General features: G+C 41.1%; 1 protein-coding gene across 1 annotated transcript in view; it reads left to right on the plus strand.

Annotated features, from left to right (window-relative positions):
* Positions 1-26,244, plus strand: part of LOC126190658 (uncharacterized) — a 621,645-nt gene that overhangs the window by 116,646 nt on the left and 478,755 nt on the right. Inside the window, exon 2 of the mRNA XM_049931131.1 lies at positions 12,706-12,818. Within this exon, the coding sequence (XP_049787088.1) occupies positions 12,745-12,818 (74 nt within the window). The 5' untranslated portion in view covers positions 12,706-12,744. The remainder of the gene's footprint in view (positions 1-12,705; positions 12,819-26,244) is intronic.

Genomic DNA, 26,244 nt, shown 5'->3' on the forward strand with positions numbered 1-26,244 from the left:
GCGCACTTTTTGTAGCAAGCGACAGTGCGGAACTGAGTCGAACGCCTTTCGAAAGTCGAGAAATATGGCATCAACCTGGGAGCCGGTATCTAGAGCCTGTTGTATATCATGCACAAAGAGGGCCAGCTCTGTCTCGCGTGACCGCTGTTTCCTAAAACCGTACTGGTTTCTGCAGATGAGCTTCTCAGAGTCTAGAAAGGTCATTATGTCTGAACACAAAATATGTTGAAGGCTGTCGTGGTTGTCCCACGTAGCATGAGTGCAAATTTTTATATCAATCTGTTGATTCGACCTGTCGTGCTGCCATGCATGAACAGCATTTTAGTGAGTTTTTACCAACAGGATAACTCTCACCCACATTCTGCTGCTGTAGCCCAACATCCCCTACAGAGTGTCGACATGGTGCCTTGGGTTGCTCGATCACCAGATCTGTCTCCAATCGAGCGCACGACAAGTCTAGCGGCAACCACAATCAGCATTAGCCGTCCTTATATTGACCGACTAAATGCAACAGGTATGGAACTCCATCCAACAAACTGACATCAGGCACTTGTGTAACACGATGCATGTATGTTTGCATACTTGCGTTAAACAGTCTGGCGGTTACCGGTTATTAATGTACCAAAGTTTCACTTTTTCAGTGGCTCATCTCGTAATGTTAAACACTCTAATATGTTGAAACTTCCTAACAGATTAAAACTGTGAACCGGACAGAAACTCGAACTCGGGACCTTTGCCTTTCACAGGCAAGTGCTCTACCGTCTGGGCTACCCAAGCACGACTCACGCCCCGTCCTCACAGCTTTACTTCGCCTACCTTCAAAACTTTACAGAAGCTCTCCTGCGAACCTTGCAGAACTAGCACTCCTGAAACAAAGGCAAAGGTCCCGAGTTCGAGTCTCGATCCGGCACACAGTTTTAATCTGCCAGGAAGTTTCATATCAGCGCACACTCCGCTGCAGAGTGAAAATCTCATTCTGGAAACTCTAATATGTTACCTAGACAAATGGATTGCCGAAATTTCATTGCTCTACAATAATTATTTTTTGGTGTAGCAATATTTTTTTCTATCAGCGTATTTTTAGATTCGACCAGTCAACTTCCAGATCAGAAAGTAGGCACTTCAGTTAATTTCCTACCAATGATCACAATTACGTGTTGCTTCGTCTTAGAAGTTTCTTCCCCAACGAGCACATACAACTTCAGTGCACTTAGTGACACGGTGCACTTGAAACGTCCCCTTAGAGGAATTTATACATACGAAACGTCCACTTTGAACAACTTGTACAAGCCTGTGCTTAACCTGACACACAATATTATTTAGCGCAACGCAATCTGACTTTCAATAACCCCTACAAAACAATGGCCCTGACTAACTTTAACCTATACCTTTTACAAATCACTTACCTCACAAAAATCTTCGCTACTCAAGCTACTGCAAAACAGCGAGCGCCACTACTGCCAGCTAAATAAAAGATTCAAACTACTGAAGGTACTAACTACTGATAGGGATAGTTAGCAAATGAAAGATATTAATAGAGAACAAACAATGTATTTACCTTAATATTCATAATTGACATTCAGTCTTACAGATTATCAAAACTCCGCCATCTCTCTCCCCACGTCCACCACTGCTGGCGGCTCACCTCCAACTGCCCAACGCTATGCGCTGTTCACATCCAGCTGCCCCTCTACAATGGCAGACAACAATGCAAACTAGCCACAGACTGCACACAGCACAGCCAGTGATTTTCATACAGAGCGCTACGTGGCATTACCCATATAAAAATCTAAACAGCCTACTTACATAGCCCCCATGCTCCCCACAAAAATTTTTACAAATGGTGTTGGGCACTGGCCAATACAGATTTGACAAAAATTTTTCACAATTACAGTAACAAAGATATAAAATGCACACACTTATTTATACAATGTTGGTCAACAGCTAAAATTTTCTCACAGTCCATAAAGACAGTCCAGATTGTTCATCATAATAGTAATTACAGTTTTTGTTTTTCACAAAGTCTCATTAGTAAAAGAAATTGCACATAGAAGTAGTGGATTTCCATGCAGTCTTGAAGAAGTAGTGTTGTCCTTCCAACGGAAAGACAGTGCTGACTCTTGAAATGCTGACAGGTAATGGGCCACAATGGAGCAAACCCACAGCAGAGTCATTCTAAGTTCTGACGAATATTGGTAGGTAGGTCATCACTGAGCAGACCCACTCCAGTCCTGGTAGAGAGTATGGTATTGATGGGCCACCAGAGATGCAGACCCACTGTAGTCCTTGTAGAGATGGCCAGCAGCCATCTGTTGTGACTGTGCAGGTGCACAATCACCATTGAAGAGTCTTGCGGATAATAGAGCAAGTCCATAACCACCACTTGTGCATTCACAAAGTTTTTGGGAATTGTCCTTAGAACCAGCAATGCTGTTATCCAGTCCCTTGCTGAATTATTAACACACGTGCAAACACTAACAGTCCCTACTTCTCACATATTGTCCATATACTATGACCAACAGAAATGTGTGCAGTGAAATGAATGCTTACAAGTTACTTAATTTGAGTAACTGGTGTCAATTACAATTATATAACATAAGAATACAATTACAAAGATACAAAATACATCATTAAAAACATAACAATACAGATAATATTTGTAGTGCAGGCTTTACAAAACAATAGAAATAAACATATACATCAGTGTTACAGGAATGATGACATGAGTACATACATAAAAGATCAGAATCACTTTTAAAAATTCAACTTCACACATGAGCATTAAAACAAAACAGAATAAATAAAGTCTAAGCATCTTTACAAAGAAAATAACAGAGTATTAGAAAAATTCTACAACATAGCTCTCATCAGCTAAACACATAAAGAGAGGAAAAACACAAATACACACGGGTACCCAAACACATAGTGGGATAACACAAAAGGAAAGGACAGGGTTTGTTTTCAGTGTAACATTTGGTACTGCAGTCCACCCCACAACTTCATTCGATAGATCTTTCGTCTTATTTCAACATTTGTTTCCACCAAAAAAAATCCTATCCAAGCATGCTTTCTGTATTTATATGTTCACATATTGCTTACCTCATCATTTATTTCCAAGAAAATCCTACCTATACCTCCTTCCTGTATTCTATTCATATTTCTTTCAAAATGATTATTTCTGATTGTACAACACTCATTTGGGCCCAAATCTTTTTTCATGTAACCTTGCAATGCATACTTTACCTATTCTCCATAGTCAGTTTCTTATATAGTCTACCCCCTCTTAAGCTAACTTAAATCTACTGAGCTCAGATATATATACCAAGGGACGAGGCAATGCAGCATCACAACAAATCAACACAAACAGAAATGACAAAAAATGCAAATTGGCAAAGCTAGCAGCATAAATTAGCAAAGCAAGTGCAATATTACAACTAATATAAGGCACTGTGCAGGAAACAAGAAAAACTAGCTTAGAAGAGTAACACAAAGTCCAATTCAGTAACACTAAGCCTGACAAACAGCAGCAGCAACTTATATCTAAACATGACAAAGCTCAAGCAGAAAAAATATTACACTAAAAACAACAATGCAGATAAGGGAAATGCATATTCACATCTTAATGTCTATGTAATTAAAGTGGTGCACCATAACAACTTATTGTAAAAAAATATTACCATGTACTTGAAAAGAAAACTATGTGTCCAGTGACTGTTACTAGTCCCTTCTTATTGTTCTTTCCTTTCCAAGAGCTCCTTTTTTAAAGAATGTGGATTACAAAATTATTATTTAATAGATCTGTTGACAGAAAGAGTTCACATTAGCAAATGCATCTAAGTTTATTTTATAAAACTAATGCTGCAACACAGCTGGAAACCAGATATTAAATGAAATAAGCAACTATGAAAAGCAAAGCATAAAAATATCATTCAATAGTCATGTGGCATTTCGTAAGTCAGTAGCACTCAACTCTCGGAGAAAGACACTTGTCATAATCAGGTGTGCAGATGTACGAATATTTCCCATCAATTCATAAGCATTTCAGTAATTAGCACAAAGTGCGAGTAATCATATGTTTTCAAGTAACGAGCGTGTCGCATTAGCGATGAAAGGCACACCCTAATGGCTTGTTCTCCAGGTGTCTGACACAGCTGTGTGCCGACGACGCACGTGCAGGTGGTCACTTAACTTTCTTACGGAAATATTTACGACAGTAGTTTCCGCTACAGTGACAGTCTCATATAAAAACATTTCACAGGTCAAGAATTTTATTGACATAAACAGACCTCAACAGCATAATACACATCGTCGTCGTAAATAACATCATAACACCTCAGTCAAATGTCAAAAACGTCGTAGCTTCCTGCAATAATTTCAAAACCTAAAGAAAATTCTCTGCTCATTTCAGTAGTGTCATCTACCTCAAACGTACTTTAAAAATTATGATCTCATACCAAAATACATCATTCAAAGCTCTCATAGTATCACAATGGTACCAAAAAAATATGAACAGTGCAAAAATTACAGACAAAGTACAATTTCTTAAGTGTGAAGTAATCCAACTCTGTAATTGCGTAAACATGTGTCACTGACGTAGTAAAAAGATGTTTGTTTCTCTGTTAAATGATCAGATAGGTGTGTAATTTATGTGTTAGAGAAATATGGTACCGATGTGTAAAGTTGTATAAGCAAATACCATATTAGCTAGGGCTCCTTGTGCTTGCCAAACACATGGTACACAAAGTAGGCGTGTACCCCCCTGAGGTTTGTTGTAATTATACCCTCAGGTGTTACAGATTACAGCAATGGAATGAAATGTATCACGAAAAACTTTCTTTGTAATTCAAAAATCTTTAAAAATAAATGTTTTAAGTACAAAATTAATCACTCAAATACGTGTCCAGTAGCGCTAAATATGCGTCTTGCTGTAAGATAATCTCTGGGAAGTGTCGTAGTTATTGTCCTCCGAAAGCTAAGTTCTGCAGAAGTCAATGTACTTACCTCATGATACACAAAAGTGAAATGCTTTGCGTATAGATAACTTAGTTATTATGCTTATTGTTGCGATGAAGAAATTAGTGTGCTGTAAAGTATTGTTGTGCTACGGAAAAGGCTGTCTCATTGTAGCTATACCACAAAAGTTACTACTAAAACATGTTTTACTTTCCAGAATAATTCAGAAAAACTGTGCAGATAAAAAACAGATACACCACAAAAGCAACATTGTAAATTGTCACTCATTAGTAACGTCGTGATATAATCGTGTAGCTGTCACACAAACCAACCACTGTGTCATCTGGCATTTCACAGAAAGCACCTCAAATCCAGAATCCACTCGTAAGCAAACCAAAATGTTGCATGTTAACAGTTTCTTAAGTCTGACAAATTGTACAAGTAGCGTGAAGTGAAAATTGCAAAGACTAAGTTAAAAAGCAGATTATCTGTCAATAAATGGTTTTACATGAGAAATGTGGTGTAAACCTTTACTCTTCCTAGTACGCAGAGTTTCAACTTCAACGCAATTATCATGTGGTATACGTCGGATTCTGTAAGGTCCATTGTAAACTAGAAAGAATTTGTGACTCAAGTGTTTCTTCTTGTGTGACAATGAATGAGCTTTAATGAGAACTTTCTGACCAATACATAATTTCTTTGCATTTGCTTTACCGTGTAGTTTTCTCCTTTTGTCTGCTGCAGATTTTATATTTGTAAGAGCCAAATCAATTATGTCTTTGTGTCGAAGTTTACGTGTATTCGGGAAAGGTACAAGCTCTCTGATTCTGTTCGGAGGTTCTACATTCTTCAGTACAAGAGTAGGTGGTAAAGCAGTGGAATCATGAGGCATTTCATTCAGCACATTTTGAAATAAGTGTAAATATCTGTCCCAATGCTGATGCTTTCTGTGACAATAAAGTCTGCAAAGCTTATTGATTTCTTTCATAATCCGTTCAGACGGGTTACAGTGTGGTGAATACAATGAAATAAAAACAGGTTTGATTTTATGATTCCGAAGCATGCGTGACCAAACAGCAGATCTGAATTGCGGTCCGTTATCTGAAATGACTTTACTAACGTGTCCCACTTCACGTAAGAAATTTTTAACAAAGGCGTTGGATACAGACCGTCCAGTGGCTTTACGTAACGGAGTGAAAGAAACAAATTTTGAAGTAAGTTCAACAGCGACTAGAACGTATGCAAATCCATTAGATGTTCTGACAAGCGGTCCCAAGAGATCAACAGCAGCAAATTCTTTTAATTTAGAAGGAATGATTGGAAACAATGGGGCACGATGTGAGATAGTAGATGGTTTCGCCTTTTGACAAAGTTTACAAATAGACAAGACTCTTCGAATTCTCTTTTCCATATTGTTAAAATAACAAGTCGTTCGAAGAATATGATAACATTTTCGTGGACCAAAATGTGCGTAGCTGAAATGAATGTACCAAATGAGCTTATTAACAAAATCGTCTGGAATGCAAAGTACCCATAGCTTGTCATCAACAGTGCAGCGTTTGAAGAGTATGTTGTTTCTAACCAGGTAATAATGCCGAATCTGAGTGTGTGTCTTTTCATGCCATTTACTTTTGATGTCTTTCCAAATCGGATCTTTATCTTGTTCATGAGCAATGTCCTTTAAAGATGTGGTGATGAAGTTTTCAAAGGCGACTTTCTGAATGTAAAGAATACTGAAATTTTTCTCGAGGTTGCCTTCTGTGTTACTTTTCTCAAGCCCAGCCGGTGCGCGTGACAGCGCGTCCGCAACAATGTTCTCCTTGCCGGGAATGTAGACTATTGTGAAGCGGAATTCTTGCAGAAACAATGCCCAACGTTTTAACCTATCATGATTTAATTTTGAAGACATAAGAAATTGTAATGCACGATGATCACTGTATACTTTTACGTGCTTACCAGAAAGAAAGAAACGGAATTTGTTAAATGCCCAAACGATAGCTAAAGCTTCTAATTCAGTAACGGAATAATTTTTTTCAGATTTTGTTAGCACTCGGCTAGCAAAAGCAATGGTTTTCTGTATGGTAGTGTCATTTTCTATGGCTTCTTGAAATAAATGGGCACCAAGACCAACTTTGGAAGAATCCGTGCTAAGGCAGAAATCTTGTGACAGATCTGGATGGGCTAGTATTGGCGCGTGAAGTAACGCTTCTTTCAAAGAATTGAATTCCAACTGTGCTTGTTCGTCCCAGTTCCAAATAGTATTTTTTCCAGTGAGAGAACAAAGTTTTGGTGTAACTAGAATTTGCATATTCAGAAAACGACGGTAAAAATTTACGAGACCTAGAAAACTGCGGACTTGTTTTTTTGTGGATGGAACTGGAATGGCTCTAATTGCTTCTAACTTTTCAGGATCCGGCTGAATGCCTTCAGAAGAAATAATATGTCCCAAAAACTTCACCTTTGTCCTACCGAATTCAGACTTTTCCAAGTTAACTGTAATTCCAGATTCTGCAAAAATACGTAACAAACTGTTGAGTATGCGGTTATGTTGTTCCCATGAAGCTTCTGCTATTAGAATATCGTCCACATATAAGGTGATGTGACGTTTTAAGAACTCAGGTAATATGGAATTTAACCCGCGAATGAATGCTGCTGAAGAAATGTTCAAACCAAAAGGAAGTTTCCGAAACTGATAACAAACGCCGAAACAAAGGAAAGCTGTGTATTTTCTGCATTCTGGGTGAAGTTCGATCTGATAAAAGCTGGATCTGAGATCAATGGAAGACAACACTTTTACACCATTAAAATTTTGAAGAAGTTCTTCCATCGTCTGTGGCCTGTCTGTTTCAGGAATAATGATAGTATTGATTTGTCTCGAATCTAAGACAAGTCTGATCGATCCATTTTTCTTCTCAACAACATGTAACGGATTGTTGTATGAGCTTACTGCAGGCTCAATAATGCCCTCGTCAAGCATAGATTGTATTTCTGTTCTAACACGGTCCCTATAATGTGCTGGAATTACGTATGGTCTAACACAAAATTTAGTATGCTCACGAACACGAAGTTGGTATTGAAACCCCTTGATTGTTCCTGTTTTGTGAGTAAAAACTGTGGAATGTGCTTGTAAAATCTCAAAAAGGTCCTGCCTATCAGTGTCATTACAATTCTCAATTGTCTGAATTTTATTCTGAATTAACTCATTAATTTCAAATATGCCGTCGATGTCATCCCTGTCAGTACTTGCAGAGTGATTGTTAGTGTCTAGTTCCGTAGAAAATTCCGAACTGTTGTCTAACAGAACGTAAAGCCGATTAATTTCCTCATCATGGTTTGAGAGCCAGTCTTCAAATTTCAAAGCTATTGACTTACCTTCTTTCTCTAAACTTATTTCAGCATCGTGAAAGCTTAAAATTGCTTTGTATTCATTCAAAAAGTCTACTCCCAGTATAATTTCCGTCGACAATAATGGAACAATAAGGAAGTTCATAGAGAAGCTGTGGCTTTGGCAAAAGAATTCTAAATTGGCTCGTTGGCGTACATCTACACTTTTTCCAAAGATTGCACCTTGTAATTTAATCTTACGTAACGGAAGTGTGGGGCAATCGTTCGATTTGTTGCATTTGCTAAAAGCTGTTTCACTAATTACTGAAATAGGACTGCCAGAGTCAAGTACTGCCGTAAATTTTACGTCATTTACAGTAATGTGGATCACAGGATATGCAATGTTGTTATGTTTTACGTCGTGTTCCTGGAGTAAGATGTCTCTAATGTCTTCCATTTTTACGTAACTACTAGCTACGGCAGCAGCGTCATCAGTTTCATAAGTACATATTGTGGCTGCCAGCGGAGTGAGTCATTGCCTATTGTCTCTTTGTTGGCGCGCGTCGTTATTGGGATTTGGAGACCTAACTTCTACAAATTCATCGTGACGAGAGGGCGCAGTTCTGTTAGAAACCCGCCAGTTCTGATGAAATTCACGTCTGTCGTTTTGTCGGTAGTTTCGATAGTTTCTTTCTTGTCGGTCATGTGGTGGAGAATTTCTGCCTGAGTCGTAACTGCGTGCTGGACCGTTGCGTCTAAAGTTATTCTGTCTCCCTTGATAATAGTTATTTTGGTTCCCATATTGTCTGTTTCTCTGATTGTCTCTGTGATAGTCATTACCGCGGAAAGGTGATCTTTCCCTGTAACTATTACTCTGCCAGTGGTTATCATATGGGTGGTGTCTGTTTTGGTCACGATTTACGTTGTAAGAATAGGTTTGTCGTGGCCATTTATTGTTTCTGTCGTCACGGAATTGAGACGGATGTGACCTGTAGTGATTGTTTTCCTGTTTTCGCATCCCGCGACTGTCTGTGTCAATTTCCAGTTCTTGTAACAGTCCCTGAAAAGCTTCAATGTCGTCTTTGCAAGGTCCTGCCAAAATAATATGTCGTAAATGTTCAGGCAGTTTGATTAAGCAAATGCGGATGAGTTCTGAGGGGCTGTATGGGTTTGATAGGTACTGATTCTTGTGCAACATGTCTTCAAAATATTTGACAAGACTGGAAAATTCAGATTGTTCAAAGTGTTTCATCATCATGATGCTATGTTTTACGCGATCTTGTGTAGCTTGTGACCAATATGCTGAGAGGAACGCATGGTAAAATTCTCCTTCACTGTGACAATCGTGAATGACCGATCGCATTCTTACAGCTGGTTCATTTTCTAAGTAGCCACACATAAATTCTAATCTGTGTTCTAATGACCAGTTGGGAGGAAAACAATGAGAGAATTGATGGAGCCACGCTTGTGGATGAATGTCGTTGGCAGAATTCTTGAATGTTTTGAATTTACGTGTAGTAATGAACAGCTTATAGTCAAAATCATCATGTCGGCGAGTCACATATCGGTCATTGTTACGTCGTTTCGGCGGTTCCATCTCAAAATTCGGTGTACCTTGCCAATTTCTTTCATAATTACCGAAATGCCCTGTGTTATTATTTTGTGGCTTTTCCGTATTTCTAAGTTCCTCTTCCTGTGTTGGAGCGCGAGTATCCTCTGAAATATGTAATTCTTGTATTACCTGTGTCAACTGATCTTGTACTTCCCGGATTTCTCTTTTGTACTGTGTATTGATTTGATTTTGATTTTGTTTGAATTTTCTAATTTGTTCATAGTCTTCTGTGTCAGTGAAGGCTACGGGTCTTGTGTCATTCAGATCATCATCTACCTTTGTAGATAAGTTAGTGACCTGATCCGAAAGTTCGGCTACTTTCTCCGATAGTGAACACATTTCCTCAGTGTGTTTTTCTGAACCAAGTTTCAGAGTGTCCATTTGTGTTGAAATCGAATCTACTGTGTTCTTTAAGTTTTCCTGAGTTTTTGCCAGTTGCGTAACCGAATCGGTAGATGCAACTGAGTCAATTTTAGCCCACAAGGTCTCATGATTTTCATGAACAATGGTTTGCAGCTCTTTTATGGCTGCTTCGTGATTCTGTAATACATTCTCATGACGCGAAAAAATAGGTTGGAAATGCTCACAAATTTGTGTTTTTACGTCATTACAGACTTTCTGACATTTCGATTCTATTTTATGTAACTCAGTAGTTAAATCTTCACGTGTTTGTTCAAGCATATGTTCCACTGAGTCTAACTTTTGAAGCTTTTGTTCCATTGTGTCTAACTTTAGAAGATTTTGTTCCATTGTGTCTAACTTTTGAAGATTTTGTCCCATCTGTCTCTGATTTTGTTCCATTTGTTGCATTAATTGCAATAATAATGTATTAGTGTCTGGAATCTGTTTCTCTATGCTTTTTGGCAGTGCGTTTTCACCGGCAGCATTCACATTTTGACAAGCAGAAAATGTGTCTTGACTCATTTGAGAAAACGGTGAGGACGCAAAACCTGAATCTACAGTATTTGCAAAATTGTGTCCTGTCATTTCGGATTCCTGAGGCGAGCTGTTGCCGACCGATCGATCGATAATGCTTCCCTGTTCACTACCTGTTTCACTGCCTACGCCATTGTCTGACGCCCGCTCCATTTCCCTATGCACAGTTACCAAATTACTACTTTGAATATTAGTTAACTCATTACATGGTGGGGCCAACACACTGCTTTCGTCTTCACTGTCATTTCTCAGTTTACTTTGGAGTCGAGTGTTACGTTTTTCACACGCCATTATTTTCACAATATTTCACACGATAACACAGAAAAGCACAATTTGAATAGCAAAAATAAGAGAACACATTAACATAGCACTGAAAATAATATCTAGTTAATTGCAGCTGCGAAATACTTGGTGCAAATCTACATGCATGCCACAACTGTTTTACTGTGCAACAATGAAAGTCTGCAACTACCCAGGAGATTCTCTCTACAATTACGCACTAGCAATAAACAAAAGCTACATTAAATACACAAACTACAAGAAAAAATCAGAAGATTCCAGTGAGGTATCCTAGGCTAAGGGTCGACATATGAAACGTCCCCTTAGAGGAATTTATACATACGAAACGTCCACTTTGAACAACTTGTACAAGCCTGTGCTTAACCTGACACACAATATTATTTAGCGCAACGCAATCTGACTTTCAATAACCCCTACAAAACAATGGCCCTGACTAACTTTAACCTATACCTTTTACAAATCACTTACCTCACAAAAATCTTCGCTACTCAAGCTACTGCAAAACAGCGAGCGCCACTACTGCCAGCTAAATAAAAGATTCAAACTACTGAAGGTACTAACTACTGATAGGGATAGTTAGCAAATGAAAGATATTAATAGAGAACAAACAATGTATTTACCTTAATATTCATAATTGACATTCAGTCTTACAGATTATCAAAACTCCGCCATCTCTCTCCCCACGTCCACCACTGCTGGCGGCTCACCTCCAACTGCCCAACGCTATGCGCTGTTCACATCCAGCTGCCCCTCTACAATGGCAGACAACAATGCAAACTAGCCACAGACTGCACACAGCACAGCCAGTGATTTTCATACAGAGCGCTACGTGGCATTACCCATATAAAAATCTAAACAGCCTACTTACACACTTACGATCTGTTTGCTACAAGCGTAGAGAGGTTGATTTTCATCGAGCTTCTTCCATTGCGCGTTACAACGGTTTGATCAGGGTAGATTTATTGCATATTCGCAAAGACATTATGCCGTTGTATTGGCATATCCTCTCTTTGCTATCCTTGCTAGTTGCACGGCGAAATTGTGCTTTGACAAAGATAAGACACAGAGGAATACTTCATGTAGTGGTGGCATTGCAAGCAACAATGGACTTACCGCAAACGCAATTTCTGGGCATTGGTGATCTACGTGAAATAATGTTGGTTATTCAGACGCCGTTCCCTCAGCGTAAAACAGGGAATCGTGCCAGTCCACTGGAGTTACAGCCTCTGTTGACGAGGCCATCTCAGGTTGATTGAAATTTTACACAAATTTGACGCTGTAGGGCAATCGAGAACTGTTTATTCATGTGACGATCTTTGCAGAAAAATGGATACAGTCATGTGTGTGAAATAATCTCCAACAGTTTTATCTAAGTCGCCGTTTGGTCACTGGTCAACTTACGCGGTGTGAAGGCCCCATGGAATCAAGTCGAAGACTGGACGTCACTTTTTTTTTTTTTTTTTTTAATGAGAATGGATGTACAAGAGCCGACACTTCTAGCAAGTGTCGTGTGGTCTGTGAGTATGGCAGCATGTGTGAGCCCGAGGGTGGAGTGACTTGTGACGGTTCTTCTCTTTCAGTTGAATGAGTGCACCGACCGCGGCCACGAATGCCGGCTAATGACGACGTGGGTGCCGCCGCGTTGCTGGGCTATGTACCGTTGCTCGTGCCCTCCTCCCAAGCCAGACTTCACGTAAGTCCACACAGGGTCAGTAGGACCACACAGGCTTTGCTAGACTGTAGCGGCTGGTGAGGGGCACACTACATGTGGCTTCAGGATGCACCGTGTAACAATTCTTATAGTCTAGACCATCCCTGGTTTGTAGTAGCCAATGAGCTTGCACCATGCCATCGAGGGGGCCTACCTGAGAACTGAGGCTGTGAAACTTCCCGACGATTCAAAATGTGTTCCGGACGAAGGCTCGAACCTGGAACCTTGGTCTTTCGCAGACCGATGCTCTACTTGTTTGTATTACTCTCGGGTTTCCATTCAGATGTAGTCGTGCACGTAACATGATATGTCGACAACATAACTTGCCGTCATCTGCAGCGAATTGACGCATGGTGCAGGAAATGGCAATTGAATCTCAATATAGACAAGTGTAATGTGCTGCGAATACGCAGCAAGATAGATCCTTTATCATTTAGCTACAAAATAGCAGGTCAGCAACTGGAAGCGGTTAATACCATAAATTATCTGGGAGTACGCATTAGGAGTGATTTAAAATGGAATGATCATATAATGTTGATCGTCGGTAAAGCAGATGCCAGACTGAGATTCATTGGAAGAATCCTAAGGAAATGCAATCCGAAAACAAAGGAAGTAGGTTACAGTACGCTTGTTCGCCCACTGCTTGTATACTGCTCAGCAGTGTGGGATCCGTACCAGATAGGGTTGATAGAAAATATAGAGAAGATCCAACGGAGAGCAGCGCGCTTCGTTACGGAATCATTTAGTAATCGCGAAAGCGTTACGGAGATGATAGATAAACTCCAGTGGAAGACTCTGCAGGAGAGACGCTCAGTAGCTCGGTACGGGCTTTTGTCAAAGTTTCGAGAACATACCTTCACCGAAGAGTCAAGCAGTATATTGCTCCCTCCTACGTATATCTCGCGAAGAGACCATGAGGATAAAATCAGAGAGATTAGAGCCCACACAGAGGCATACCGACAATCCTTCTTTCCACGAACAATACGAGACTGGAATAGAAGGGAGAACCGATAGAGGTACTCAAGGTACCCTCCGCCACACACCGTCAGGTGGCTTGCGGAGTATGGATGTAGATGTAGATCTTCAGGTGCTATCCGTAGAATGGTATCACCTGAAGATGACAGGAAGCTACACAATCGAAATTTCATGTTAAATGAGCGACTGCATCCGGCAGGACACCCGAGAGCAATACGAGCCGCTGATTGAATGGGGAATCTTAAGATCACAAGTGCTCTACAGACTGAACCACCGAGAACGACTCACTACCCGTCCTCACGGCGTCACTTCCGCCTGTACGTCTTACCTACTAAACTTCACAGAAGTTGTGCTGCATACCTTCTGGTACTAGTACACCTGGCAGAAAGATATCGCGGATAAATGGAGCAACCAGAGCCTACGGGATTGTTTCCAGTTCGAATTTTCCCTCTGCAGTTTGGAAAGTAGGAGATGTACTGGCGGAGGTATAGCTGTGAAGGCTGGTCGTGAGTGGTACTTCGACAGCTAGGTCGATGGAGCAATAGTCCGCGAAAGGAAAATGTCGCAGGTTGGAGTCCTGCTCCGAAACACAGTTTTTATCTGCCAATGAGTTTCAAATTAGCGTACATCCCGCTGCAGGAACGAAAATTTTCTCTCTAACTGAAGTTTTGTTTCTGATCAGTGGCCTTTCACGCTAGTCAGGTGTGTGCGGTTCTCTCTCAGAAGAGGGCCTTAGGAAATTATCGCCCGCTATAAAAACTTTCATTTTTAAGCTGAGAGTGGTCGTCACAGTACTAAATTGAAATATAGGCCGTCTGCAGTCTACAGGAATATTAGAAAGCAACTGACTGATGTAGGCATATGTGGTACTGAACGTACCGGTGGTTGTAATTAAAGTGCTGCTACTTGCGGAGGTAAAGTTTGAGCTGACGGCGAAACTTGGTAGAGTTGCTAATGCGAGCGGTGGTAGAAGAAATAAAATTGTTTGATCTTTCCTGCCCACATCCAGTTCCTAATCTATTACATACGGAAACATTTCTGTCCGTCTTTCTTGCATTCACAGCGCCATATTTGCACCTGGTGGTCAAAATTGTAACTCATTTTTTCAAGCGAAAATCATTTTATCATTAACGCATTAGAATATCTGCCAGGTTTCTCTGCCAGACTGTAAGTAGAGCTCACTCTGGTAGCTGCACTTTAATTATAATCACGTGTTATATGTGACAGAAGGTTGTGATGAGCAAGGTACGACATGTGATCAGATCGTCGAATCCGGACGCGTGGGGCCTTCGCTTTCCGAAGTGGCGTTGCTACGAGAGACAGTTATACAGTTTTAATTATAAACTCGAAAAACTTATGTTAAGGAATTAATGTTTTGTTAGTTTGCCGGTACATGCCTGTAATACTGGTACACACTGAAATTCCCTCGCTGCAGTTCTGCAGGATGTCGCTAGAGGAGTCAAAACAAATTGGTGCTGCCCGTTGCTATTGTGGAATATCGTGCGATTATTCAGTTTCTGAAATGTTACAGCTGTGTCGGGCGGAGACATACGCCTAAAGAAGTTATCTTGCGTGGTTTTACAAAGCTTCAATATTTTCATTCTTTGCAGAAAGGAATTGTCGCACTATTTTGTACTTTACCAACGTGTTCCACTATTTTCTTTCGGCTCCTCTACTGGCGTACTATGGTATTGCGGCAAGCAGATTCCAATGTGTACCACTGGAAACATGAAAGTGAAAAACGCAAAAACCTATTTTCCGATACGATAATCAAAACTTTGACTGCACCGTTAGTTTTCCACAGTTGGCTGCGTCATAGGTCTATTGTAAGTAACCGAATTCCAGTAACGACACGAACTGCGGCGTCATCGACTTACAAATGTGTGTGTTCAAATGTGTGTGTAATCTTATGGGACTTAACTGCTAAGGACATCAGTCCCTAAGTTTACACAATACTTAACCTAAATTATCCTAAGGAGAAACACACACACCCATGCCCGAGGGAGGACTCGAACCTAAGCCGGGATCAGCCGCACAGTCCATGACTGCAGCGCTTTAGACCACTCGGCTAATCCCGCGCGGCGACTTACAAGTAATGGGAGTCACCGTCAATCGGCTCCTATTACGACAGAGTTTTGACAAGGGTGTATGCCAGATGCCCATTAACATCTGAATTACAAGAAATAAGTAACTGTATAATCTAGAATCGTCTCTTGGCTATTGGATACGCAAGCCACTGTCTATACAGACAGACTCATCGCAACATGAGGAAGGAGTTGTGTGAGTTGTGTGACAGAAACGAAAAATGGTAGGCGTGTTTCTATGTCTGAAAAATGATGTCTATTCAAATTTCGTGTCAGTCAAGTAAGACTGGTGCTAGCAGCGTCACTATGAGGATGCAAATCGAGTTTACTTTAAAATGCACACTGTAACGGGTCGTGAGCGTTAGTTGTCTCTGAGATTGAACGTGGTGGGTTGATGTTAGTCAAGAATGCCTTTAAGGGGCTCCGGAACGCCCTATACTTGCAATGATAAAATAACGCTTATAAATTACATCTTTCCTCACAAAATATTTGAGGTAGGAAGTTGAACTTTTTACAGATTATTTATTGGAATATGGGCTACAACTTAACACAGGGATTTTACAAAATTTTAGTTCAGTTATTAAAGATGATTTTTTGTCAATTGTAATGAAAATTCACAACATTTTTTTGCAATTTTTTATTTATATATTCAAAAATATACAGTTTTTTGGAAAAAGGCTGTGTTAAATTATGCAGAAGGTACTATGTAACATTTACTGAAAGTTTGAAGCAAATATGTTTGGAAGATCCTTAGAAAACATGTAATTAGTATGAGAAAATAAAAGTTTTGGGAATCGAGCGACAAAGATTGGATTAACTTTTTAGTGCCTTCCAGGTCCATAGGATGGATTATCTTCATCGTCTGCAAACTCCTCCTCCAGCTTCCTCTTGTTCCTCCTCCTGTTTACTCTTGCTTGTATTTCTAGACTCTTTACAGCCCTGTCTGCAGCCCGAAGGCGTTCCTTGTCTAAAGCAAGCATCGCTCGTACCATGTTAGAACCTATCTTCATTCCCATATTTCTAAATACCTTGCACCTTACAATGTTGCCATCATTGAAAGTCGCAACAGCAACTTTACTTTTACTCATTATTATACTTCAACAAAACAGAGACTCAAGAAACAGAATTAATTATGAATATTTTCGAGATAACGACAGAGTAAATAAACATGAAACAATCGACAATCACACCAGCGATATATATTGAACCATCACAGGTTAGCCCCAACACATACTTTATCTCACATCACTAAAATGTACCTGATGAACACGGACGTTAATAATAACACCATTTGACAGCAGTTTAACAGCGCCACAGTGGGTCACGCCCATGTAGAACACATTTCAAAAAAAATTTAAAAATAGTTGTAGTCTTCGGAATTGAATAAATTATATATCTATTAAAAGTTAACAGTCTGCAGATTCAGAAAACGCAAAAAAGTAAAAATTGAACTTTTCATGATTTTGAGCCTTTCCGGAGCCCCTTAAGGCGCGAAGGCGCCGTTATCAACACCTTATTGAGTTTGAACGAAGTCGTGTAATACTGCTACGAGAAGCTGGATGTTCCTTCTGCGGTACTGCTGAACCACTTGGCAAGAACGTTGCCACTGTACGTGACTGCTGCCAGCGGTGGATACGAGAGTGCACGGTCGCAGGAAGGACGGGCTCTGGAGGGCCACAGGGCACTACTGAGAGGGAAGACATGCGCATAGGTCTGGCGCATCGTACTGCATCTCAAGCTGCAATAGGAGCAGCGTTTGGCACCACAGTGACAAAACGAACTACTATAAATCGGTTATTTCAATGGCAGCTCCGAACCAGACACCCTATAGCGCGCATTCCACTGACCCCAAATCACCTCCATTTGCGGCGTCAGTAGTATTAAGCGGGATTTCACTGGAGGGCAGGGCGGAGGTGTGTTTTTTGACGAAAGTTGGTTCTGCCTCGGTGCCAGTAATGGCCGTGCGTTGGTCAGAAGGAGGCCAGATGAGAGCTGCAACAAACGTATCTGCACTCTAGACACACTAGACCTACAGCTGGAGCTATGGTCTTAGGTTGCGGTTTCGTATGTCAGCAGGAGCACTCCCGTGGTTATCCCATGCCCCTGACTGCAAATTAGTACATCGATCTGGCAATTCGATCTGTTGTTTTGCCATTCATGTACTGTATTCCAGGGGGTGTTTTCCGACAGTATAACGTCAATCATATACTGCTGTTGTAACTCAACATGCTCTACGGTGTGCCGACATGTTGCCTTGGGTTGTTCGATCACCAGACCTGTCCCCACTCCAGCAGCTATGGGACATCATCGGACTATAAGTCCAGCGTCATCCATAACCAGTATTAACCGTCCCTGTACTGACCGACCAAGTGTAATAGGCAAGAAACTGAATCCCACTAACTTACATCCAGTACCTGTACAACACAATGCACTCTCGTTTGAATGCTTGCGTTCAACATTTCGACAGCTACAGTGGTTATCAACGTACCAGCATTTCACACTTGCAATGGCTTACCTCGTGCTTTCATTAGCCTGTGATCTTGCAATGTTACTCAGTTAAACATGTTACCTAGACAAATGTATTCCCGAAATTCCCTTTCTCTAAATTAATTGTTTTTTGGTGTTGCGACTTTTTTCTGTTATTGTACCTGGAGGAACAGTCCGAAGAGACGTAGATTGGAATGACCACGTAAGACTACCCGTAGGTAAAATAGATGTAACGTCAAAATTCATTGAGAGAATGATAAGGAAACGTATTCCTCTATGAGAGAATTGGATTACGAAACGACCCTTCCTACCGATTGTTAAGTATTGATCGTACTCCTGGGCCTTTTTGGGGTTATTGTTGGGTTGGGGTTGGGTTGGTTGGGGAAGGAGACCAGACAGCGAGGTCATCGGTCTCATCGGCTTAGGGAAGGACGGGGAAGGAAGTCGGCCGTGCCATTTCACAGGAACCATCCCGGCATTTGCCTGGAGCGATTTAGGGAAATCACAGAAAACCTAAATCAGGATGGCCGGACGTGGGATTGAACCGTCGTCCTCCCGAATGTGAGTCCTGTGTTTTTGGGGCTGGGTTACTAGAAACAAGTAGAGAAGTTTCCAACGAAGAGCTGCACATTTCAAGGTTTTATTTAGTAAACGCAGGGGCATTGCCTTATAAGTCGTGGTAAACTCTACAACACGTGTATGGCAGAGCGCGGGTGGGTAGAGCACACACATTACATCGGTGACGTTTGCGGACATCGTGGTGTCCTCGTATGTGGAATGGTAACATGTCGTGCCACGGGACTCTGACACCGTCTCTCTACGTTTGACTGTAAGGAACCCGACTGTGGAACATACTCTTCCTTTCCAGAATGAGATTTTCACTCTGCAGCGGAGTGTGCGCTGATATGAAACTTTGTTTGGAAGGTAGGAGACGAGATACTGGCAGAAGTAAAGCTGTGAGTACCGGGCGTGAGTCGTGCTTCGGTAGCTCAGATGGTAGAGCACTTGCCCGCGAAAGGCAAAGGTCCCGAGTTCGAGTCTCGGTCGGGCACACAGTTTTAATCTGCCAGGAAGTTTCATACTCTTCCTTTCATTAGCAATCTGCAAAACATTGCACCACTAAATTAATCCCGAGTACCGTGTCTGCAATTCGTTGAAAATTTGGAGGCCAGAGGACATCTGCCAAACTCCCAGAATTGCTGAAATGTCGCTTGTGTCAGTATTGTTAAAACTACTAATGACCTGTACTATTAAGACGAAAAATTTAAATGCTGATAGCGTGAGTATTTTCCGAGGAGGAGGAGGAGTAGGAGAAAGGGTTACGAGAGAATATAGGCTTGATACGAGGAATGAGAAAGGAGAAAGTGTAATTGAGGGCCTCTGCAATAAATTTCAGCTACTAATAGTGAATACTTCGCTCAGTAACCTGGAAAAGGCCGAGGGATTCAGGGATGTTTCAGATTACATCGTGGTCAGGCAGAGTGTCTGAAATCAGATATTGGATTGTAAGGCGTACCCAAGCGCATATTTAGACTCAGATCGCAGTTTATTAGTGATAAAGAGTAGGCTAAAGTTTAAGAGATTAGTCAGGAAGAATCAATGCGCAAAGGAGTGGGAAACGGAAGTACTAAGGAATGAACAGATACGCTTGAAGTTCCCAGAGGCTGTAGATACTGCGATAATAAATAGCTCAGTAGGCAGTTCATTCGAGACGAATGGACATCTATAAACAAGCAATCACAGAAGTTGGAAAGAAAAACACAGGTACAAAGAAGGTAACTGCGAAGAAACCATGGATAACAGAAGTTGATCAACGAAAGGAGGAAGTACAAAAATGTTCAAGGAACATTATGGAATTTAGAAATACAAGTCATGTAGGAATGAGATAAATAAGAAGTGCAGGGAAGCTAAAGCGAAATGACTGCATGAAAAATGTAAAGAAATCGAAAACGAGATGATTGTCAGAAGGACTGACTTAGCATATAGAAATGTCAAAACAACCTTCGGTGAAATTAACAGCAAGGGTAGTAAAATGAAGAGTGCAATGGGAATTCCACTATTAAATGTAGAGGAGATGGCGGAAAGGTGGAAAGAGAACACTGAAGATCTATATGAGGCGGAAGACTTGTCTATTAGCGTGATAGAAGAAGAAACAGGAGTCGATACAGAAGAGATAGGGGATCCAGTACTAGAATCAGATTTTAAAGGATCTTGGGAAGACATAAGATCGAATAAGCCACAAGGGATCGATAACAATCCCTCAGAATTTCTAAAATCATTGCGGTAAGTGGTAACAAAACGAATATTGGCACGGTGTGCAGAATGTATGAATGTGGCGAAAAATATCATCGCCGGCCGGGTGGCCGTGCGGTTCTAGGCGCTACAGTCTGGAGCCGCGTGACCGCTACGGTCGCAGGTTCGAATCCTGCCTCGAGCATGGATGTGTGTGATATCCTTAGGTTAGTTAGGTTTAAGTAGTTCTAACAAGGGAACCTCCCCATCGCACCCCCCTCAGGTTTAGTTATAAGTCGGCACAGTGGATAGGCCTTGAAAAACTGAACACAAATCAATCGAGAAAACAGGAAGAAGTTGTGTGAAACTATGAAAAAATAAGCAAAATATACAAACTGAGTAGTTCATGTGCAAGACAGGCAACATCAAGTAATGTGAGCTCAGGAGCGCCGTGGTCCCGTGGTTAGCGTGAGCAGCTACGGAACGAAAGGTCCTTGGTTCAAGTTTTACCTCGGGTGAAAAGTTTACGTTCTTTATTTTCGCAAAGTTATGATCTGTCCGTTCGTTCATTGACGTCTCTGTTCACTGTAATAAGTTTAGTGTCTGTGTTTTGCGACCGCACCGCACCGCACCGCAAAATTGCGATTAGTAGACGAAAGGACGTCCCTCTCCAATGGGAACCGAAAACATCTGATCGCAAGGTCATAGGTCAACCGATTCCTCCAAAGGAAAATACGTCTGATATATTCTATACGACACTGGTGACGGCATGTGCGTCACATGACAGGAATATGTTGCCGACCCACCTAACTTGTACACTTGGCGAATGGGTAAAAACATTCTTCTACCTTGCCCGATTTAGGTTTTCTTGAGGATGTGGTAACCACTCCCAAAAAAGTGATGAAAACAGAAGAGTTTGTAACATAAACTGAAAATAAAAAATTAAAGTTTTCACACAAGGGAAGACTTGAACCAAGGACCTCTCAGTCCGCAGCTGCTCACGCTAACCACTTTTTTTACTTTTTTTCTCCATCCACTTTTTTTATCCATCTTTTCTTCCAGCAATCCAATTTTTATTAACCACTTTTATTTTCTTTTTATTTATTTTTATTTTATATTACTTTTTTATTTTTTTATTCCTTTTTCATTTTTTTAAATTTTTTTTTTAGGATGGTCAGGGCGTGGTACACGCCGCACTAGCAGTGGGGTCTGTTCACGGCACTGCCAGTGCGTCGAGGCCCAAACCCCTCCCACCCCTTTTTTATGTTCCCTGGTGGGTCATAGCACTAAGTGTGCGGAAATCTTAACACAATATTCCCATTCTCCGATGTAAGAAAGACAAAGAAACCTCTTCTCTGAGTAGAAACTGAACACTGATTAAAAAAAAAAATTTCGGAAGCAAGGTTAAAGTAAATAATAATAAGGAACCAAGTGACTTTTATTTTTCTTCTGTTCGTTCTCGTTCAAGGTGTTGTAGTGGTTTCACATATTTAACCAACACCCATTCTTTCAAAAATGATCTTCAGCATGTTGCCATAGTGCTTCTTGTGGTTGCGATACGTGCTGTTTTTTGCATATTCACACTTCATGTAAACGCGGAATTCTATCTCGTTGTCCGACCCAAGTGTGTGGATGACATAACTAACATATTTTCCCAGTAACCAGCTAATGGCGTTGGTTTTTAATTTCGGAAAGTATGTCATGTCCGGTCTCAGGAGGAGCGACGGCGTTATATATTGCGTAGAGGATCTGGTGAGAAAGGCGATTTGTTGCCTGATCCAATTCCAGTTATGCACATTGCCACCACAGGTGAATCTGTGGCTGAGTGTATCCACCAGATTGCATTTTCCACAAAGGTGTGTCTGGTTTAAACCGATCCCATATAGTCTCTCGTTGGTGCTGATGACATTATTAACTGTTTTGTACCATGCGGAAATAGCGTCTGTAGATAGCCCGGCATAGTTGATGTTCCGCCATACAGCTTTCCAGTCACAATTTGGGAATTTCGTTTCAATTTTGTTTCTATCCTCATTTAACTTCCTTTCAAGTATGATGTCGCGCGCTGTGATACGTGTGTTGCTTCTGATTTCTTCACTAAGATAACTTGCTTCGAGGTAAAAGTTCCTCACATACTGCAGACGGGCATTAATCCTTCGCACATCAGTCGGTGCTTGCAGGCTATGGGGTGTCACAGCCTCAAAGAGCTTTGCGGTTATACATTGTGGAAGTTCTCTGAGTATATGGAAAGTCCGTTTGAGGAACAGAGCAGACGCTTTATTGCGAATATCCACCAAACCGAGGCCCCCGTTTCTGACATCCAGTATAACCATAGTCGCACCAACCCTGAATATGTCTCCTCGCCATAAATAATTGGTAACAGTGGACATGATCCCTTTCGCTACTAGTTTAGGGATTGGAAATACCTGCGCAGTGAAATACGCTTTAGACAAAACGCAGGAGTTGATGAATCTGACTTTTTGCACCAGGTCCATAGTTCGATGGATGTTCTCCATTACAGCACCATGAACTTTCCTCCTAGTTTCCGTCCAGTTAAAAGCAGCCATCCGCATCGGACATGCCATTAAGGTTATTCCCAAAGTTTTATGTTTGTTGTCTTGTTTTGCCCATGCCAGTCGAAGGTGATCTAGGCCCCGTAGATTCAATATTTGACTTTTGTTTTCATTTGCTGTCGCTCCCGACGCTAGACAATACCTTTGGATTTCTCTTTCCAGTGTAACTGTCTCCTCCTTATTTCTTATTACAACGCCCACGTCATCAGCATAAGCTCGTATGACAGTTATGCCTGTTAATCTTGCGTGGACAGTGCGGAGGAAGGGCTCTAAAGATACTGAAAATAAAAACATTGATAAGGGACTGCCCTGTGGAACCCCACGCCTTATCTGTATGGGTTTAAATGTTTGGCCATTGATTGCTATTTTCGCATTTATACCTTTTGCAATATTCCTTAGCATGTTCACAATCTGGGGGTGGAAAGCCATTCTTGACAGCATGCAAAGAGGTATCTATGACTAACGCAGTCAAAAGCTTTGTTGAAATCTATAAAGATTGAAGCACATTTTATACTTGTCACTGAGGTAATTAAACTACTGATGGCCTCGGGAGAGCCAGTCGTGACAAAACTCTATCATCTGGTGAGCACGATGTATGAGACAGGCGAAATACCCTCAGACTTCAAGAAGAATATAATAATTCCAAACCCAAAGAAAGCAGGTGTTGACAGATGTGAAAATTACCGAACTATCAGTTTAATAAGTCACAGCTGCAAAATACTAACGCGAATTCTTTACAGACGAATAGAAAAACTGATAGAAGCCAACCTCGGGGAACATCAGTTTGGATTCCGTAGAAATGTTGGAACACGTGAGGCAATACTGACCCTACGACTCACTTTAGAAGAAAGATTAAGGAAAGGCAAACCTACGTTTCTAGCATTTGTAGACTTAGAGTAAGCTTTTGACAATGTTGATTGGAATACACTCTTTCAAATTCTGAAGGTGGCAGGGGTAAAATACAAGGAGCGAAAGGCTATTTACAATTTGTACAGAAACCAGATGGCACTTATAAGAGTCGAGGGATATGAAAGGGAAGCAGTGGTTGGGAAGGGAGTGAGACAGGGTTGTAGCCCATCCCCAATGTTATTCAATCTGTATGTTGAGCAAGCAGTAAAGGAAACAAAAGAAAAATTCGGAGTAGGTATTAAAATCCATGGAGAAGAAATAAAAACTTTGAGGTTCGCCGATGAGATTGTAATTCTGTCAGAGACAGCAAAGGACTTGGAAGAGCAGTTGAACGGAATGGACAGTGTCTTGAAAGGAGGATATAAGATGAACATCAACAAAAGCAAAACAAGGATAATGGAATGTAGTCGAATTAAGTCGGGTGATGCTGAGGGAATTAGACTAGGAAATGAGACACTTAAAGTAGTAAAGGAGTTTTGCTATTTGGGGAGCAAAATAACTGATGATGGTCGAAGCAGAGAGGATATAAAATGTAAACTGGCAACGGCAAGGAAAGCGTTTCTGAAGAAGAAAAATTTGTTAATATCGAGTATAGATCTAAATGTAAGGAAGTCGTTTCTGAAAGTATTTGTATGGAGTGTAGCCATGTATGGAAGTGAAACGTGGACGATAAATAGTTTAGACAAGAAGAGAATAGAAGCTTTCGAAATGTGGTGCTACAGAAGAATGCTGAAGATAAGGTGGGTAGATCACGTAACTAATGAGGAGGTATTGAATAGGATTGGGGAGAAGAGAAGTTTGTGGCACAACTTAACTAGAAGAAGGGATCGGTTGGTAGGACATGTTTTGAGGCATCAAGGGATCACAAATTTAGCATTGGAGGGCAGTGTGGAGGGTAAAAATCGTAGAGGGAGACCAAGAGATGAATACACTAAGCAGATTCAGAAGGATGTAGGTTGCAGTAGATACTGGGAGATGAAGAAGCTTGCACAGGATAGAGTAGCATGGAGAGCTGCATCAAACCAGTCTCAGGACTGAAGACCACAACAACAACAACAACAACTGAGGTAATTGCAATGACGTCTCTGTATGCAGATAGACTTTCGATTATCGTTCTGGTCGGAGAACAAGATTGGTGATGACTCAATATTTTGTTGGAAAAGGCAGAGAGTCTTTTGTTGATAATACGCGAAATTATTTTGTAATCAGAATTTAGTAGCGAAAGAGGCCGAAAATTGTTTAAGTTGGTTTTGCCTTTACTCTTAGGAATCAGTACTATTTTACTTTCCTTAAGCTCTGCAGGGACCGGTTTTCCGTTCAGGACCTCATTTGCCATGGAAGTGATCTTGTCCCCAATTATAGACCAGTAGCGGGCATAAAATTCCACAGGGAGGCCATCAAGTCCCGGAGATTTGTTGAGAGGTGAGTTACGCACTGCCTCATGCACTTTCATCTTTAGTAATAGGTGACAGGATGTCAGCGTTGTCTGTTCCCGACAATTGTGGACCTAAAATAGTGAGAAAGTCCTCGAGAGCTGCATCTTCCACTGTGGTAGGGGCATATAAGGTTTCATAGTACCTGTGGACTTCGTCCAGTATTTCTTTTTGGCATGTGAGCCTCGTACCAGTATGCGTCTGGACTCCATCAATTAAAGTTAGACGTCTGTTTTTAGCATGCCGCACCAAGTGATACAGAGAAGCTGTTTCATCTGCTACGACTGATGTGGCTTTCGATTTAATTTTGAGTCCCTCCATCTGTTGCCGTTTAATGCTTAATAACTTGGCTTTTATTTTTTTGATATCATTCAGACGAATTACGTCATCATGGGCCTGGCCTGTTGATATAAGTCTCTTAAAACTTTATAATAAAACTCCATTGTATTCCTCAACTCCCTGTGCCTCGCTGCACTATACTGCATGACAACTTTCCGCAGCCTTGGTTTAGCCCTCCTTGTCCACCAGTCAATGACTGTTGGGTGCTTGTCTACTGTGCCGAGGCACATAGTCCACGCAAACCCTATTTCCTGTTCCAGTTCTTCGTCAGTTAAAACAGTGATATTTAAGTTCCATTGGCCTCTGAATCGACGGGTTGGCTGTACACTTAGATTAAAGCAAGTTAAAAGTGTACTGTGATCGCTAAAATACACGGGAA

Source organism: Schistocerca cancellata, chromosome 1 (assembly GCF_023864275.1).
Source record: "Schistocerca cancellata isolate TAMUIC-IGC-003103 chromosome 1, iqSchCanc2.1, whole genome shotgun sequence".
Classification (NCBI taxonomy): domain Eukaryota; kingdom Metazoa; phylum Arthropoda; class Insecta; order Orthoptera; family Acrididae; genus Schistocerca; species Schistocerca cancellata.